The sequence below is a fragment of the Toxotes jaculatrix genome, chromosome 16 (assembly GCF_017976425.1).
Source record: "Toxotes jaculatrix isolate fToxJac2 chromosome 16, fToxJac2.pri, whole genome shotgun sequence".
Lineage (NCBI taxonomy): Eukaryota > Metazoa > Chordata > Actinopteri > Toxotidae > Toxotes > Toxotes jaculatrix.
In genome coordinates this window covers 8,265,680-8,285,312 of record NC_054409.1, presented here as the reverse complement: position 1 = coordinate 8,285,312, position 19,633 = coordinate 8,265,680, and the positions used below count along the sequence as shown (strand labels likewise).

The window sequence follows — 19,633 nt, the reverse complement described above, 5'->3', positions numbered from 1 at the left end:
TGAGCCTGAGACTCTGGCTCCACGCCTGCCTGTGGGGTCAAGACAGATTCTCATTTTCTATTAGCAAGGAGCAATATTTCTATACAGTCACTGTCATGTTTGTTTATCTTTATCTGAAATCAAAAATCCATCTCTCATAGTGTTTTAACACAACTGTATTGGTCTTCCCAATAATACTCCTGCTCAAAAAATTGCCTATAGCTTGATAGTAATGAAAAAAACATAAGGCTGATGAAATGAATTGAAAAATTGAAATCTGAGAAATGAGTATTTTATATGTGCATTACTATGAGTCATGTCCCTGCTGCACATTCACTGTACTTATTCATTTAAAGATTTAAAAATGTCACACATGCTGCTGCAGCTGCTGTTATAAGAGAGTGTGCAAGAAATGTCAGGACGCTGGAAATCACCAAGGTTTTTTTTTTTTGGACTGTACAGTGGATTTCAGGCTGCAGGACTGTCACACACTTCACCTGCAGCCTTAACTGTTATTTCAGCTTCCCATGTTATTATGTGGATTTCTGTCAGTTTTCATTTTTCTCTGAGTGCAGCAGCAACTTCACCAAGGCCCTGACCGAGAAAAAAAAACACAGTGAGTGCCTCTGTCATATATGAATCTGTGTTCGTTTTTTTGCTTGAAGGTAAAAAAAACAAAAAAAAAACTCTGCACTTCTTCACAGCAGTGACTCACTCATCAAATGTTTGTCTGAGGACGTGTCGGGTGAGCTGCTGGACATGAGATGGACCTGCAAACGCTTTAGGCATTTGAGTGAAAGTAGGCGCCGACTAGAGCGATGACACATATCAACACTGTCGTATGGGAACAGTTGTACTGTTCACCAGTTCTACAGGTGGAAACATCATGCAGGAGTTTTCATCAACAAAGAAAAATGTTTAAAAAAAATTGGAAATTGGAAGATAAAAGAAAAAGAAAGAAAAAATGAAGAAAGAGAAGACGAGTTTTCTCCTCTGTTGTTTGTTCCTACCACAAAATCTCCACGTGTGCAGACACTGTTCTTTTAGGATGGAAAAACATTTCCTGGTAGAGCAGCTGTGAGCCATGAATTCATTAGGATCATTAGGAAGTGTTTGTAGCTTAGACAGTGATGGATGGTTAATGCTGCCCCCTGGTGTTGCAGAACAGAAAGTAAGCATATTTGGTCAAAGGCAGCTGGAATTGATGTTTTAAGTATGTGATAGCTGAATGTCTTATTTCCAAACCACCGGCATTGATCTCCTATTATAAGAGCCACCCCAATCTTCTGTGGAGACACTGAAGCATAGTGAAGCCTTGAATCTTCTTTGGGCTTTTCCAAGAAAAAAAAAAAAGAAATCAATTTGGAACAAGATACAGTACAAAACCTTCACTGAAAAGCTTTATTTAAAAAACCTTGGTTGGCAGAAAAATAGTTTGAATTAAGTGAACATTGCAATAAGCCACAACTTGACTTACAAAGTGCTCAATCAGTCATCTGAATAGTGAACGTGGGTTTGATATACGGCAAATAAGAAACTTTTGCAAACGATGCACCATGAAAAGACATAAACGAGAAACTACTAAAGCTGTGTCAGCTCTCACAGTTTGTACAAATAATGAATAATTACCAATTCAAAATTAATACTTTGCATGTCTCCAAAACATGCAGATGAGTTACTGACCTATGGGCCAACAGGCTCTGTCATGATGGAGAGAGAGATGTTTTTTTTTTTTTTGTTTTGTTTTTTTCAGCATTAAAACATTATTGATCCATGTACTTGGTCCCTGACACAGGGTTAGTGAGAGAAGCAGGAACCTCTGCAGGCAAGAAACGATGAGCAACACTGATATTCTGTGGCCTACATCTGTTTAAACAGCAGAGCTGCCATGTTGTTATGGCTTTGATTCATTAATCATTACATTAAGAGAAATGACAGGTTTTTGCAGTGCAAAGTCTGCAGAATCAGTTTTACTAGTCTTATGGTTTCATTAAAAAGTGAGATTAGACTGCCCAATTTCCTTTAAAAAGAAAAAAAAAGTTATTACTAAAGGTGTGAAAATCAGCTGTGAAACCCATTAGGATATGAAATGCCAGAGCAGAGTGAATTTAAATAAGATCTGTGGGAGCTCGAGTCATTTTCTGTTAGCATCAGTTTCTCAACACAGAATTGTGATTACGAGTCTCTGACATAAAGGCTAATTTCTGCCGAGAGCAGAGAGAGCAGAATATTTATCAGTGTGAAGAACCTGACATCCACTGCATTTTCATGTCTCTGACAGGATCACTGGTCACTATGGGTCAAGCTAAAAACAAAACCGCAACATAAAAAAACGGTCTTTTAACTTTATCATTCTACTGCTCTGTACCTCATTGGTGCATCGCTTTGGACAAAAGCATCTGCTAAATGAATAAACATAAAAAGAAATGTGTATATATTGATTCTGGTCATTAAATCCCATGAATGTACTGCCTGTGTAGCCAGAGCGTGATATAGCTTATTCCTCTGAGCCACAGAGCTCCACTGTTGTTCAAAAACTACTGAAAACACATCAGTGAAACCCACTGTCACACTGAGTGACATGTTCTCTCATTAATACACACACTGTAGTTTTATTTGACCTCAAACCCACAGATACAGTGTTCTGTAATCTGCTGCAGAGTGTCACAGACAGGCCGGGGAAGATGACTGAACACACTGCTGGTTTTTGGTCTTTTCATGGAATTTGATGACAATTAGGAAAACGACAGAATAACGTCAGCTTTATCCTGTCAAGTGTGGAGGGATGCTGGCAGATTTAGTTGTGATATAATTATGTTGAGAATATTACACTCCTCAAACCCATATAAAAACTGGGTAAGAGTCTTGGAGTTGTAGCATCAACCCCCCCCCCCCCCCCCCCTCCACACGTGGAATTCACTCCATCAACAAAAGAAATTTAAAAAAAGAGAGAACTCACTCAATGAAGAGACATCAGTCCGCCGTTAATGCCAATGGCCTGCACTTCATAGAGAACAACTATAGAACTTATTAAGCTTAAGTCTAATGTCTTATCATTTTTTAGCTTAGCATGGACAGTGCTGGACAGTAAAGTATTGTAGCTCTATCATACAAAACCATAACAGAGACCTTTCCTTTAACAAGCAGCTTAAGGCAGAAATATTACGAATTCCATGTGTGAAAGGGGCTTTAAACTAACATGAACACACTTCAAGGATAAAATAACAGTGGAAACGCTTCACTGCTTAAAGCAGAACTTTGTTTTGCCCAGAAATAGCTCAGGAATCAGCAAACACACAGGTCTGATTCAGTAGACAAGTTAGAAACAGTTTACACAAAATATGTACACCCATTTTGTGCGGTCACCCACCCCATCCAGAGTAAAAATACAAGCCATAAATCCCAACTTTCATACATAGCACTTCACAAATAAACACCACTGATACAGCAGCAATAAAAAAAAAAAAAAAAAAAAACAGAACCAAACCACCATAGCACAGTATATATTTCAACAGGCACAGCAGAGCGTTGGCAAATGTAGCACACATTCAGTGATGTGGGTTTGTATATGGCTCTCTGTAGGACGAAATTCATTACCAGGAAGAGATGGTAAAAACTGGAACACGGACGTCTTAACTTCGGAAAAATGATCCAAAACAGAAACTCAAGATCCTCTCTAGAGTGAAGGATTGAAGGCGATAGTAGAATAACAGAGCGTGGGTTCAACCATCTTCAAAGCAGCACATACACAAACACCGAATACATCCTTCAAATTGATTTGTCAACATTACCGCATGGAAAACAAGAGCTCCCACACTGCTCTGCATCACATCTGACAGGGAGTCAGGCATTGCTAAACAGCAATGAATCAAACTCCTTCAAGTATGAAGAAAACAATTCAACAAACTTCACTTCTTAAACAAGTCGCCTGTGAAAGGGGGATGAATGAACGGCTGCGTGTATATGGTCCCTGACACAGGAAATGATGATGATGATGCACGGAGTTGGTTTGTTTTGATCTAACTTCACAGCAGCTGTAAATTTAAGGCTGCCTGGCAGCCTCAGATAATTCCCTTTTATTTAATATTTCCAAAAAAAGTGTGAATTTAATCAAAACCAGGGTGCAAGGGTGCATGTGAGTGTTCCTCTGTGACAACAACGCAACCCAAAAAACACAGAACAAATGTTTACATTCATCAGTAAAACAAGGTGTCACTGTGTGTGAAGCCCTGACTGAAAATCATTCAGGACTGATTCATTCATTACACCTCTATGTACAGTTTCACTTCAGGACCTTTAAGGTCATAGAAACGTGACCTAAAAAAAAAAAAAAACATGACTACTTTGCACTGTGGCACTGAATGTAAGGATCATACAACAACCAGAACCAGAAACCCCTTTAAACACACAGCGAGGTGTGACTGTGCAGTGAGCTTCACTGTATTTAACTTCTGTTCTTTCAGCTTCCAAACAATTATTGCTACATGTGCAAAAGCGATAAGTAATCAGTCTGAAGTGCAAAGCCTTCTGGGGCGTCACAGTTCATTAACCCAAAGATGGCATCCCATCTTAGTGAAAATAACCATTAGAGCCAGTGTTTCAATCTGGTGGCCTCGAACTTCCTAATACTTTCCTTAAAGTCTTTATTTAATTAAAGACATGCATGTTAGGTATTAGGAAAACACTGACCTCTGAGCTCAAACTGGTCCCTGTAACTGTCCACTGTCCCCAAACACTGAGGACGGAACAACAGAGGGAAAGCGCGTCCTGAGAGGGATTAAAAACTACTAACTAGTCATAACCTAACTTCTGCTTGTTACATCTCCATCACTGGTTACTGTACCTTCAGACACTGAATCTGTTGACTCCTTCACAGCCATGATTCCTGACTAGTGAGCGTTTTCACCTCACATGGTAAACAAAGGCTCAATGGGGAAACATGACTCCTGTGACCACATATATACAAGAACTCACCCAGTCACCCAAGTAATAAAGCACACCCACTTTCTTCTATCCTGTTTCCTGTTAGCTCCAGAGAGTCAGAACTGATTTAAAAAAAAAAAAAAAAGTTTTTTTCTTACTTTTATTAGAGACCAGCTCTAACACAAACCTTTGACTTAGAAAAAAATACAGAAAAAGGGAAAAAAAAACCGAAACTCCTCCACATGGAAATGTATCAAAGTACAGGTGGACAGCACAGATCTGATTCACTGCTCCACACAGCAGTCCAGTCTGGATGGTTGCTTAGAGACGTGCCGGACTGCACGGCAATAACAGTCTTTGATTCATACAGGACTCTGCGGGCCCCATCTTTACAGACATCTACTGTATGGTGACATCACTTGGGTGGAGAGGGCCATATGGGGAGAGGATGGGCCTCCGTGTTGAAGACATACTTATCTAGACTGAGCAGCTCCGTGTCGTCAGAGAAGAGCAGGTACATGTACTTCAGCGTCTCACCCAGGAAGAAACTCTCCATCTTGTCCCGGGGTCCCGGGTTGACAGGGTCACGGACGTTGTTAATGGATGTGTATCCACCACCGGAGACCTGCAGGAGAGGAGGTGTTCAGTCAGGGGCTTAATGAAGCAGAAAGAAAAACGACGAGGATGCAGGTTTAACTCTGCTTAAGCTGCCAGATGTTTAACACATAAAAAAACAACACATCCTGCTTTCCTGAAAATAGTCTCGGTGAACTCAAGACCAAAACTGATGTTGTTATTTTTTTTTTTTTTTTTTTTAATTTTAGTTTTGACTGATTCAGATGTTCATCATCCGTTTTTCTTTTCTTCCTTGTCAAAAATCTGCCCACAGCGATTTATATTTCATTTTGCTGTTGGAATAAATCTCTCTCACCTGAATCTTCATTTTTAGTTCACTTATAAAGACTGCCAAAACAAAACAATATAAAAAAATATTTTAGTTGAAGCCACACAATATAATAAAAGTAATACGACTCATTTTTATATATGGTAATTTAATTGGCTGGATAATTAAAAGTGGTGATTAAACTGAAGCTGAGCTCAGCTGTCTGTACCTTAGTGTACTTATTGAAGCTCTGCAGTATTTCCCATCCCCAGTCTCTGTACTTCGTGTCCTTAGTGAATCTGTACATGTAGAACAGACTTTCCACCGTCTCTGGTCTCAGCAGGTTGTGTCTGTCTGCAGGCTGGAGGATGCAGAAGAAGTTTCCAATAAATATCACGACTCATAACAGTGATAAGATAAAGATCAGTCTTTTAGTTTGACCCTTACTGCACCAGACACGTTCACTGAAACTGAAAATGCCCTTTTCAAGACTCATATTAAGACGGCAGCATCTGTGAGTGAAGATTAAATGAAAGTTAAGAGCAGACAGATTCAAAATTCAGTGTGTGACTGCACAACAACAGACGGAGGGGCACTTTGAGGGAGAGGTAAAAAAAAAAAAAAAGCAGAAATACTATTGTTGAGAGCATATGGGTGAGATTAGTTATGGCTCCAAGCATGAAGAATCAAGAAAAACAAATATTCAGAAAACCTCCTGGGGGCTGGATATGACTCGGCTAACTTTGACGCACAAACTATAAAAGTTTCTCATCCTAGAATTCAGCTAATAGAAGCACAATGTAGTTCTCATATAAAGATTAAAGTAAATAAAACAGAATAAATAAATAAAAAAATACAATAAATAAAGTTTACAAACAGCCTGTAATCCCTCAGCTGTCGAATACCACTAACAAACAATCAGTCAGGCCTCAAGGCTCTGGAACAACCCTCACCTTTTTTTTTTTTTTTTGTAAGAAGATTTTCTGAACTTTATTCTACTGAGTCTTTTTTTTCATTTCTTTGATTTAGTTTGTCCTTACCTGAAAAAAGAATAAAACCTTGAACCTTCATCTTTCTGTGTACTGAACACCAAATATCCACGGATAGGCAAACACAGGAAAAACATATTTTTGATCAGAGGTGGTGTTTAACACACGCTCTCCATCTCCAGGAGTGGTTAGTTCACTCGAAAAATATCATTAATAAAAAAATATATTAGTAATAATAAAGTTTTTCTAGTTTCTAGTTTTCCTTAGTTTTTAATCCTAGAATTAGAATGAGCTCCTGAAATGTTCAAAACGTTTCATACTCATATTTGAAGTTAATGAAGGCAGCAGTGGAGACAAGTACAAAAATATTGGATGCTTTGATAAACCTAGAGCCGTTAATGAAAAATTAAATGAGCACTGAGAAGGGTTAGGAAGGTTATGGTCACAGCTCCCATGACAAATTTAGACAAGCTGATTAAAATTTTATTCAGCAGACTCATTAAGTTTTTTTACAGGCTCACTGAGGAATCAGTAGTGGGCTCTCACTTCTTGTTAGCTTGTTTCAAATTACAAAATGTGCATTCAAGAGAAGGCATCAACGCGAGACACTACAAGAAAGACAATATTTCCAAACGCTCATCCATTTGGATCAAAGAAAACAGAGTTTCTAAACCTACTTTAAAGAGAATAACAATGGATATAAGTGTCTCCACCTATGATGTGGAATGCGAACAAAATGGTACTGACAGAAAATCATTTCTGGCTCCTCATTACTAAACAAGCTAGAACAACAGAAGCTCAATCATTTGTACATCCAACTTAAAGAACTACAAAAAGATCACAAGAACAGAGCAGAGTCAGATAAGGCAACAGCAGTTTCAAAACTGCAAAATGAGACGGACCAAATGAATTTTAAAGAAGTTAGAAACTGGTATTTCTGAAAGAGGCTTATTATGCAGCAGGAAGTGAAGGCATGAAATTATTACATATAAATTAAGGCAACAACAGACAAACAATACTATAAATAAAATAAGATGTCCTCAAACCAAGAAAAAAAGAGTACCAAGACTAGAAATGAAGTAGATAAGTTTTTGAATCTACCTATAGTCACACAGGAACAAAACAATGCCTTGCTTACTGAGATCAATGATAAAGAAGCGAAGTTGGCAATATCTAGACTTAAACCACATAAAAGTCCAGGCTCGCCTTTACAGTGGAGTGGTATAAAACTTTTAGTGAACAGATAACTCTGAGACTGTGTCAGACATGAAACTGGGCACTTAAAAAAGGAGAGATCCTCCCTGCCTGTAAACAATACCTGATTATAAGATGTACACGTCAATATTAGTTGGAAAAACATACAAAAATGTTACCATATCTTCTTCACTTAGACCAGACAGGATTTATCCACCAGAGACAGACTCGTGATAAGAGGGATGGACTTTCCTATATAAGGTGCTGAATAAGTTTGGTTTCTACAAGACCTTTATTGAGGCCTTCCAAGCAATTTACAATAACCCGACGGCAAGAGTTAAAATCAATGGCAGCCTCTCAAAATCTTTTACATTAGAATGTTCATGCAGGCAAAGCTGCCTCTGTTCACTTTCTTTATAACAGTCACTACATCAGACAGACTGAAGGCATCAGGGGTATAAATATGGCAGGAGGGGAACACAAGTTATCACTCAGGCTTTAGTATTCTTACCAGCTCTAATGTCATCTTTAGAGAAAGTTGGTCAATTATATACAAATATAAATATAAGCTAAATGTTCAAAAAACCCAGACTCTGAACTTAAACTGTACTCCACCAAATCACCTCCTGGATTAGTATGATTTAAGATAAAGTACCGAGTAGTCTTACTCTAGGTACTTCATCTTACTCAGGATTTCACAGCATTATTTGAGGTTAACTATATCTCCCTAAACTCCAACATGAAGTCAGATATTTAAAGGTGGAATTACCTATCATTCCTTAGCTTCTCTTTAAGGATTGAGTCAATTAAGGTGGTTATTTTGCCACGTCCGTTATATCTTTTCCAATCCCGGCCAATTAAAAGACCTGAACAGCAATTTGTTGAACGGGACAAGTTAATTCCCCACTACATCTGCATGGGTAAAAAAACAAGAATAAAATATAAAGTAATGCAACTAAAGTAACTGCCACATCTGAAAGACTACCATTATGCAGCTCAATAAAGGCCTGTGGTGGGCCTTTGTAATTCACAGTTCATGGGAAGGTGGAAGGAAAAAGAAGACGGGAAATCTATAGGACCAACAACACAAACCGTGATAGCAGACAGTAAATTGACAGACAAATTCACAGACAAAAACAACTCTTGGATAAAAGTAGCTCTAAAAATCTGACACAAGTAGTTGAAATTTATTTTACAGTATGTGCAGATACACCTAAAACACACAAGTAAGTACTATAAGTAATATAAGTAGTAAATAGTAAAATAAACACCTATTCAAAGAGATCTTACATGAAAATTAAAGAGTTCTTGAAACAAAAGACATAAAAAAGTTAAAATATTATTAATAAAATAATAATTATTTAAAAAACAAGACTATCAAATGCCAACTATCTGCCATTAACCTCACCTTGACAACAACGTCGCGTCCGTCGCTGGCCTGCAAGCTGAAGTGTGCGATCTCTGGGCTCAGACCAGTCTCCATCTGTGCGTACATCTGGTGACAGGTCTCCATCAGCTGCACTGCCAGGTCCATGTGGTCCCCTGGGAGGCTGTTGTGGGCCCCCAGCGCCAAGGTTCCTGGCAGGAAGCACACCAGGTGATCCTGTAGAGGACACAGAGGGAGAGGTACAATCATGAAGTAAAGGAGTGAGAGATCATGATGAGAGTTGGAACTGATTTAACTGGCAAACAGAGAGAAAGACTGACTGGACATGAGTAAGTGCTCATCAAGTTGTGTCAGTGTGTGAAATACCCCACTATGACAGTCAGGGGTCCATGTGCTGTGTCAGGGCTGACACCCCTGTATTTTGCATGCTGACTTTCTGTAAACATCTCTACCATCTTAGGGTTGAAGCGGTTGTGAGACAGCTCTCCAACAAAGGTCAATCTGCTGGGCCCGGTCTGTTTCACCAGGTGTTTTTTCACTCCCTCCACAGCCTGCAGGTAGTCCTCCAACAGGCTGGACAAAACACACACATAAACTGACTAATGAGTGTTTTCTTTTCTCTGGCTCTGTTGTTCCAGCTTTTCTAATATTTAAAAATTTTTTTTCTCACAATCACAAAACATCAACTCAGAAAAGTAAAGCTGGAATTACTCGTCTTCCGTCTTGCCTCCCTGGAGCCACTGTTTAAGCAGGTATTCGTAGTAGCTGTCTGCTCTGGCACCGAGTGTGAAGACTCCTTTGTGGGTGAACTGGCCACTGTTGGTGTTGATGAACATGGGCACCAGGCCGTCCTGTTTGCCTGGCAGCTTGTGGACCAGCTTCATTACCTCATTCACAACCTCCTGGAAAGGTAAAACACACAGCAGAGACGGCATTAATGTCTAGACATGAGATAATGAACCCGCCAGCCTCACTTCACTTACTGCTCGTGTTTGGGCCAATATGTTTGAAAAAGACTGTTTAGAGCTATTTATCATTGGAAAATTATTAGCAATTTCACACTTTGATGACATTGGGCTCATCAGAGGCTATGTCTCAGAGGGCTGGCTCAGGTTATGACAGTTATTACTCAAGTTCCTGTCAGGCTGGGTTGAAAATCTTCAGGCATAAGCTCTCGCTTCTGGAATCACTCATATACTGACAACGTGATGGATTTAAAGCAAATTCATGCTTGTCACTTCAGTCTTTGTATTCAATGTCTGATTTTAACTAAACTGAAACGCTCCACCTGAAATATTTACATAAACTGCCTCCAGTGTTTTTTCAGTCCATCTCAGGGAATTAAACGTAATAAAAGCCAAATATAATTATTTGACACACACACACTACAGTTCATTTTATTATTATGGAGACCTTCACGTTGTCCTGACCTGGTACTGTGGTTCCTGGGTGAGGCGGCTCAGCTCTCTGAATTCCAGCTGAATGCTCGTGACCTCTGCCAGCGTGCTGTCTGACGTCCATCGAGGGGGATGGGCTGTTCCCTTCCCGATGTTGACGTCTGAAAACGGGATTTTTGAGGGAGTTTTGAAGGCAGGCATCAACCTGGACCCGAGGTCTTTCTTCAAGTGGAGAGAAGAAGAGAGAGAGAGGACAGAGATACAGTGGGGAAATGACTTTTTCTATTTTATAATTATTATGGAATCCATTTTAAAAATGGCTCTGCTTTACTGTAATATTACCACAACAACAAATCTGAAGATACTTGTAAGCACTGGAACTGAGGTGAGGCAGAGGATGTGAGGTGGATGAAGGGAAACTGCAATGTGGATTGCGTTCTCCTTCATTTGAACTTGATGTCTTGAGAAACTTACAGCGCTAGACTGCACCATTATGTTCTAAAACAACTGCACTACATAAGGAAACAGACAATAAGGATGTCTGTTTTAGGCTGACTCACCGCTTTCTCCAGAAAGAGTTGGTCTCCTGATAGATGGTAGGCACTCAGCAGGCCCCCGAGAACACGGATGGTTGTCTCAAAAAGATTTACATCCACGTTCTTGCTGAAGGAAAGCTCTTTCTCTACCCAGTTCTTTGCTTCTTCAAACTCTGTGTGGAGAGAGGTGGGGTATAAAGAGTGAAGAAGGAGAAATCGGATTCATTTAACACAGTGGTTCAAAGTTGTTTTGCAAAGAGTTTTGCCTCAAGTGAGGGGATCAAGCGGTCTGGTAACAAAACTCCAGAGACATTTACACTTTGTCAAATTTTTAAAAGAAAACACCACTAATTTATCACTGAGAATCAGGGTTATTGTCCTTTTTTTCACATTCAACACAACCTGGTGCCTACATTACCTACAATGCAGCTGGACTGCTGTGCTAGTACCGGCCAATACACCCTTGAGCTACTAGCCTCTAGAAGCGATGAGGAGAGGGCTACAGAAACCTGGTAATCTCACTTCTTTCTAATTCCACATCCCAAGATTTTTTTTTGTTTCCAAACTTGTAGTCTTCAGCCCCAACTGACCAATCAGACTTCACGCAGCTCCCTCTGGAAATCAGTGAAGCTCCTTCTTTAAAGTTTGTTCAAACCAAATGTAAAGCTAACCTTTAGCAATGGCACAGTTATCTTCATAGCATCCAAAATGGAAAAGATGTGAAAATATGATATAAAAATATAAATTTGCAAATTATGGCAGACATCTGTGCAAGCAGAAAAAGTTTCAACTATAACTAAAAAAGAAATCCTTTTGGTATCTGTAACAAAACTCAATATCTCTATGTCTGTACTGAATTTGACAAGAATACTGAATCATGACACCCCAGTGACTCCCACCATAAGAGAGAGGGAATAAAAGACATACAATACCTTCTTTTAGGCCCAGAATCCACATAGTGTCCAGAGAATCAATGAGGGTCAAACCCAGTCCGAACCACTCGCCAAAAGACTTGGAAATAGGCTTGAGCTCATCGTGACCCCAGGCATAATCCTTATAGCCTTTCCACGCATGACGGAAGGCATCGCGCACTGCCTCCAGTCTGTCCACTTTCCCAGTTGAAACTACAAACAAAAGCACACAAAGGGAATGAATAAGAAATGAAAGTGTGATCTTTAAAGTCTGTGTTTCCTTCAGGAAGCTTACGCAACAGTGCACGTCTCATTCTCTGATTATTTTCAGTAGTGGGAATATTCTGTGCCATGTGGTGATGCCGCTGTTTTAAGCACAGCGGGGCTTTATCCTGCAAGTTAAAAATGTTCAAACTTTAAGGCAGAAAAAGGTGCTGGGTTTTAAACATCATATACCAGTAGAGCTAGTCTGTTTGAGGGGAAATATAAAAACTTCATCAGTGGACCCAAAAAGTATGAAAACTTTGAACTTTTCTCTGCTCCTCCCAACCCTACTCTCTACATCTAATGTCAGAACCTCACGGCTTCTCTGTCTCACATCATTGTTCTCTGTGGGTTTTGGACCGATGGTCAGACAAAACAAGACACTGAAGACGTGACCTGGGGCTCTGAGAACTTGAGATGGACATTTTTTTGTTAGTTCTTAACATTTTAGACTAAATCAATAATTGTTAGTTGCAGATTGTGTCTTATTTTATCATGTTTACTTGCTTATAAAGCTCTTGGTAAGAAGTTCAGCAGTTCAGTACTGACCTTCCAGTGGGACAGTGTCAGCAGGGTTGACTGGAGGAACTGCAGCTTCTTTCTCATTGGCCGAGGGTGGAGGCTCTGTGGCCTGGTCGGCTTCAATCATCGCTCCTCTCCAGCTGTGTGACAAAAGGAAAAACCTGTCTTCTCTGATACATGTACAGCAAAAACAGCTGCACCAGGAAAATGTTTCACTCTGATCTTCTGACCATCATGTTAACATGTCCTTTACTTTTCTCAGGAGCTCCAAAACAGTGGTTTTATACTGAAAAGTAAACAAACAGATCACCTGACAATCTTCTTTTCTTTGTCCTCATCCTCTCCTCTGTCTTGAACCACCTCTTGCTCTTGCTTTTCCCCACCGACTGTGTCTGAAACATTTCCATCTTTCTGCATGTTTGGTGGACCTCTCTTGTTTGGAAATGTCTTTTTCTGTGGACAAACAAACGGCTAGAGCTAGAAACAGGGGGGACAACATGAATACTAATAAATGGACTAATAAATGTAAAAATGTGTGGGCCACATGGGGTATTACAGCATCAAGAGTGATATTTCACAACCATTTCAGCAAACTAATTCACTAAGGTGTCACATAAAGGAGTGACACATAACTATAAACCCATTCTAATATCATGAGAATTTGTGAACTCTGGCATTCGTAAGTTTTAATTTATTATTGATTGATGTCTCTTACATAAATAAATACAAAAGAAAAACACTAACCTTAGTGGGAGGTTTAGGCAAAATGGGGATGTTTGGTCCTCTGGGTCCCACCACAGCATCGGGACCTACATCTGGTTCCACATGTGGCCCCGCCACAGGAGCAGGAGCTTTACCTGCAGCTGGACCCAGTACAGGTTTCCCACCTGGAGGAACGGCCTGCAACTCCCTGTCATTCAGCTCCAGCCAGTCCTCCCTGTCAGACAACCCTAAACACCCAAAATCAACACAAAAGCAAGCTAAGACTTTGTCCACACAACGTCAACACACTGTATGAAGTGTTGTAGCTAAAGCTGTCAGACAAAACACATTACATAAGGTTAAAATAGACTCATCACAGAGATAGCTCCAGAAAGTTGTCTTCCAAACTTCCCTACCACACAGCCCCCGAGTGTGCCCAAGTCTGGGCAGACAGACAATATATTATGCCTTTTCAGAAGCTCAGACTTTCCAGTCTGCAGTAATACGCAAGGGGTTTTCACATTCATCTAGTCTGGAGAGGGATTTTTGGAAAGCTCAGTTTTTGGGTGTAGAAAGACACTGGCTTAATGAGGATGGAACGCTCAAACAGAGAGAAATAGAGGCATTTTCAGATTTGGCCATCTTGGGTGTGGACGTGATTTGAAAATCTAATGCACTACATGCAAAACATACAAGAGTCAAAACAAGCAGGTGTGCACAAAAACTAATCTTGAGCAAAAATAAACTATCACAGTGTCTCATGTGGATGTTCAGCAACTGCAATTTATCATCACCACCAAACACAACAAGACAGGCAATCCAACTCATCAGCTTCAACTAGTCACGGAGCAAGATCGCTGGAATTAATGACAGACTTGTCTCTGCCTGTGAGTGTGTGAGCGCAGCATTGTGTGGGCAGTGTTTACCTCCCCATTGCTCTGTGATGCTTGGATAGGAGAGCAGTCCAAATATGAGCAGCAGAGCCAGCAGGAACAGGATGAGGCTTCGCTGGAGCCGAGACAGCTGCTTCCATTTCTGTAGACAGATAAACAAACAGAACAACTACAGTGAAACATGTCTAAGAGCTCTGAATTCAAATCACAAGCATTTTGCCAGTAGATCCAATCATCCTCCTCCTCCTCCTCCTCCTCCTCTGAAAACATCCCACAGATCTGTTTGTGCTTCCTTTAAAAACAGCACGGTGAAAGAAGGAAAAGCCCGACGGCCTTCCTTTGTCTGGCTTACCCTGTATAAACTAAACATCTCTCTCCACCTGATGTGTTAAGCTCAGTGAGAGCTCACAAATAAACAGTCTAAGCAGTTCAACCCAGCAGTGCAGAGGGAGGGACAAAGTCAGGGTCTCTGAGGAGAGAACACTAACAGGCAGGCTGGTACCACTCTGTTACCTCCTCTAATTAACACCTGTGCAACACCATGAAACTATTGAGCCATCGTCCGTGAGCTGTGACGGAACACACAACAGACTTTATCTCTGGAGACATTTTCATTTTACTTTGCTGTAGCTCATTTCACATAACAGCGTGAGAACACTCTGTACAGACCAGTGGTACGTCTTCACACTGGGTTTGGAATCACCAGTAGGCTAATGATTTAATGTTTTCTTTACGTGATATACTCCCATTTTCAGAAAGATGTACGGCCAAAAGCTCTACAGCTGGTAAACCCTAAGTTTAGAATATTTTATTTATTTAATTTATTTTATTTTTTATTATATATTATATTGGTATACTGAGTCCACACATTTGTGTATCGTCTTCCCCCAACACACCAACGATTATGTGAGCAGCAATGTAGTTATTATGTAGATGTCATATTTCCTTTTTTTCAACATGACAGTGTTACTATGAAGAAGAGACAATTATTCATTTTCTCTATCGGCTCGGGGCTGGAGGCAGCGAGACCCACTCAGCGGGCTGCCTGCTGAAACACAGAATCACTCACACTCACATGCATACCAATGAGAGTTTGAGCGCATCCACCTGACACGTATGTCAGGTGGAAATGTTGAAGGAAACCAATGGGAATAGTGGGTAAGTTCTTTTCGCGATGTGAGGAGCAAACACTGAGCCAACAGGCTACTCAAAGGAACATGATTTGCAGAGAAAGGTTTTCTCGGGAACCATAAAACGTCATCAAATTTGACGACCACAGGTACAGGGGAGTGCTGAGCCAGATCGAAGTCCCCCTCTATAAAGCTGGATTTATAGAAGAAATGGCTGTTGATATACTGCCCAAATAAAATGTTATAGATCAGTCGATGAGAGCACTGGTTTGCCTTTTCAATTCATATAGAATGAATTCCCTTGATGAGAGCTGAGCGTGCTGTTTTTGGTTTTTAAGAAAAGATGATTGTTGTTGATGGATGAAGAAGTACTTCTCCTTATAAGCAGGGCATCTGCAGATTTTTGAAAGTAAAATAATACTAACAAAAACTAATAGTACCTCATGTTTTATACTAGGTTTTAAGATTGCAAAAAGGTGCAAAGCTGTAAAATAAAGGAACAAAGCTGAAAACATTACAGCTTATTTCTAAACATAACCTGTTGTTGCAAACTAGAGCAACTGACAGATGGTCCAACTGTGTTTAAAATAAAGCAGATTTGTTGGGGACAGCAAAAACGTGTAATTGTCCGTGTATTACAAAACTAAAGAGAACACAAACCAGCGTGTGACGCATGTCAAAACACCTGCACCCACTGTTTTCTGGGCAAACCCAGAAAGCCCCTGTGGTGTCTTGACATGTATCATTGCAGGCTGTTGTGTGGGTACACCACTGTTCCATTTATCAGCATCGACGCATTTTCGACTCCCCAGAAAATCAGCACGTTTATCGCATTTGCTCCTGAGGAACGACATGTCACACACAGCTACTATTTCCTGACAACTTCTTCTGTCTTCTTCTGGTGCGATCAGCGGGTGCTACGGGTGTCAGTTGATTTGCATCAAATGCAAGATGGAAACTGATAAGGCTGGTGTGTGTTGAACATAGCACTAGTAGCTGGAACATACAGAGCAAAGACATCTGTCATTGTTTCGTGAAAAATATAAAACTTCTAACCCTTGCACTTAAAGTATTTCAATCTGAGGCCATTAAACTGATTAAACTGTGTTCCACAGAAATAATCAGTGAACAGTCAAGGCTCTCTTATCATGAGTGAGGTTGTAAGACCAGTTGAACAAGGAGAAAGAGGAAAGCTGTGAACAAAGCAGCACTGTTTCACACCTCCAGAAGAAGGAATAAAAGAACATAAGTATGAGATGTGATATGGTAAGTGCAATATAATATACGTGAAAAACCTCAGTATAAAAACCAACAAAGAAGATGAGGGGCGGTCAGAGTCAGAGGGCAACAGGTAAGTAAAGAAAACAAGATTAAAGAAAATGTGCAGGGAGACATAAGAGAGGCGGTGAGATGAACAGAATTTGTTTTATCTCTGTTCTGACACATAATGTAAGGGGCTTTTATCAGAAGAGTTTGAAAGTTCAGGCGGCTCCACAACAAAGGAGATATAACAAAGGAAGACTGAAACCCAGAAATCGATTTGCCATATAAACAGATACGTTGCATTAAGACAGAGATAATCTATCATCAGAAACATAACCGCGCTTTTAGTTGCTTACAGCTGAAGCAGTGCTCACAGTCAGTCAGAACAGAACAACCCATCAACCACAGCTGTACAGAGAGATGCAAGACATTTGATTTTTCTGTACTGTTTACATCAAGGGCAGTTATCCCTTTAATACCTCTGGCTGTATTATATTAGGCCATTATGAAAAATGCTGCAAATCAATGAATGGGACTGCTTTATGGCCGATTGGCAGGACTGATTTACAGAACTGCTGCACTGATATGACAAATTTGAGTTCCCCAGCATTTAATTCCATTGATTTGCAGTGGCTTGTGATTATTGCATCAAACAGTTTCTCAATCAAATTTCTATAATAAACCATTACTCTGTGGTTAAGCAGTGATGTGTATGGACCTACACATAAACATAAGAGACTTGTGTGCCAACGACGGCCTGTGTCAGCACTCTGGTGCCATTTGGTCAAACACAAGCTCATTAACTTGCATCAAACACAGGGTTTGTGTGTCAAAGTGGTAAAATTCAGATCTGTCTGGAGCCGTGATCTACACGCTGAGCTACAGGACCACCCACCCTCCAGCAGGACTGTCTCCGGTGCTTGCCGTTGTTGTAGGTGTGACTGTGCGGATCACTGAGTGTCAGAGAGATGAAGTCTTTTCTGGAAGGCGAATACATCCTCTGACGGGGAACGACAGTCGCAGGTCATAGAAGCTGCAAACAGAAAAGAGAAGACCACAGTTATCCTAACTATGAATGATCCTAAAATAAGGGTAATGTTAAACATGAAATGTGGCCAGTGGTTAGTAGAACACCATAATGCATTAATCCTGACTAATATGACTTGATATAGGTTTAGAGTCTATGCATGGTGGTGAGATGACTCTGAAAGACTCAGTGACCATTTTTACATGCAAATGACCAAGATGTCAATATATCTAAACTACTATATATAATATACAGACCATGGTTATGGGAATATGGTTATTTAACTGACTACATGTGTAGGTATTTATAAAGGGGAGTGTACCAATTTTAGCAAACCTACCATCAAAAGAGATGGATCAAATTGTTGATTTGCAGCAAACCAGCCAGTAATTAGCTATCACAGATATACTTGTTTGAATTACTGCCAACACCTTCAATACTAGCTTCACCTCATCATATTTCCTTATGTTGTGTTCATTATACTTGTATTTTTTGCTCTAATGTGTGTTTGCATGCAAGGACATTTTCTTCGCTGATAGACCATTTCCAGCTGCTGCAATGTTGCTTTGCTAATACTCTGAACTCTTTTAAATTTGAACTACACTGATCAAAATACACCAACCCACTAACACGAATCATATAAAATACAACAAGGTAGACTGTTATTGTGCATATAAAAACTTCTGTTGTGTATATTCAGTCTCAGTTTCGCTTTAAAATGTATTCATCACAGTCCCCTTCAGCACCATGGACAGCTGACGATGAGGAGCTCTTGAGTCCTGAGTAACGTTTTGGAAAATGGGTGTAATAACCTAGAAGGCTCTTTATAATCTCTTTAACTTTTACTATCGATTGTTACTGAGACACAAGCATTTCTTCAATATAGTGATTGAAGGGACCATGTAGCCTCTGTAGAGGTGTACCACTGACTAAAAGTAAAAAAAAAAAGAGGAAAGCTAAAAGGAGCATAACGCTGACAACGCAAAAACAGGCTGCTTTGTAAATTATGCAGGTTAGTTCAAAAGTCTTCTTATTATAGCTGACATTTTAAGAATGAATATTTTGGAAATGCACTAAAAAATCCAACTAATATTAGTCATTTACAGAAACGAGGTTTTTAATATTAACGGGCTTATGTGTAACGTTACACTCGTTTTCCACGTATAACTGACATGCTGTTTAAACACACCGTCAAATCACAAAAAAGAAAGAAAGAAAAAAAAAAAGAAAAAAAAAAGAAAGTCGAGGTCAGACATACAGTTGCCCCCCCCCCCTTCCGCCCCCCTCACCTTTGTGCCTGGTTGGCTCCCTCACAGCGACGTTAGTCTCCTGAAAGCTAAACAGCTGTTAGCTAGCTGCAACGGGCTTAGCTTGCTTCGTCGGCTTGTTTCTGAATGGAAAGTGACACTGTTCGGTTCTCAGAGAGACCAACATGTAGCGCAGCAGCTGGTCCGACTAGCAGGCAACACGAGGTGCTGCTACATGAAATGTCAAACGAAGTAAACTGGGAGAAACATGGCTAAAGTTAGCGTGTTGTGAAGCCACAGACAGATGCGGAAAAGTAAGAGCTGGCGAGAGACGACGCTGTGCGTCATGTGACGTGCGCACGTGCTCTGCTGGTTTGAGCGTTAAC

The 19,633-nt window shown here is 40.2% G+C and overlaps 1 protein-coding gene across 2 annotated transcripts; it reads right to left on the bottom strand.

Moving 5' to 3' along the window:
* Positions 1–1,379: 1,379 nt before the first annotated feature.
* On the bottom strand, positions 1,380–19,564 carry man1b1a (mannosidase, alpha, class 1B, member 1a). Of its 2 annotated transcripts, XM_041059382.1 has the most exons (14): positions 19,290–19,564; positions 17,869–18,006; positions 14,614–14,722; positions 13,730–13,935; positions 13,296–13,438; positions 13,013–13,125; positions 12,221–12,412; positions 11,313–11,461; positions 10,786–10,974; positions 10,067–10,257; positions 9,808–9,928; positions 9,377–9,571; positions 6,015–6,146; positions 1,380–5,527 (listed from the first exon to the last, which is right to left on the bottom strand). In XM_041059382.1, exons 2-14 carry the CDS (start codon positions 17,968–17,970, stop codon positions 5,318–5,320), a joined length of 2,052 nt encoding a protein of 683 aa, XP_040915316.1. In that variant the 5' UTR covers positions 17,971–18,006; positions 19,290–19,564; the 3' UTR covers positions 1,380–5,317. The 2 variants fall into 2 exon arrangements, 1 of the variants encoding a protein (XP_040915316.1); XR_005895505.1 differs by lacking the exon at positions 1,380–5,527 and having other exon boundaries at positions 6,019–6,146; positions 9,722–9,928.
* Between the last annotated feature and the right edge of the window lie 69 nt (positions 19,565–19,633).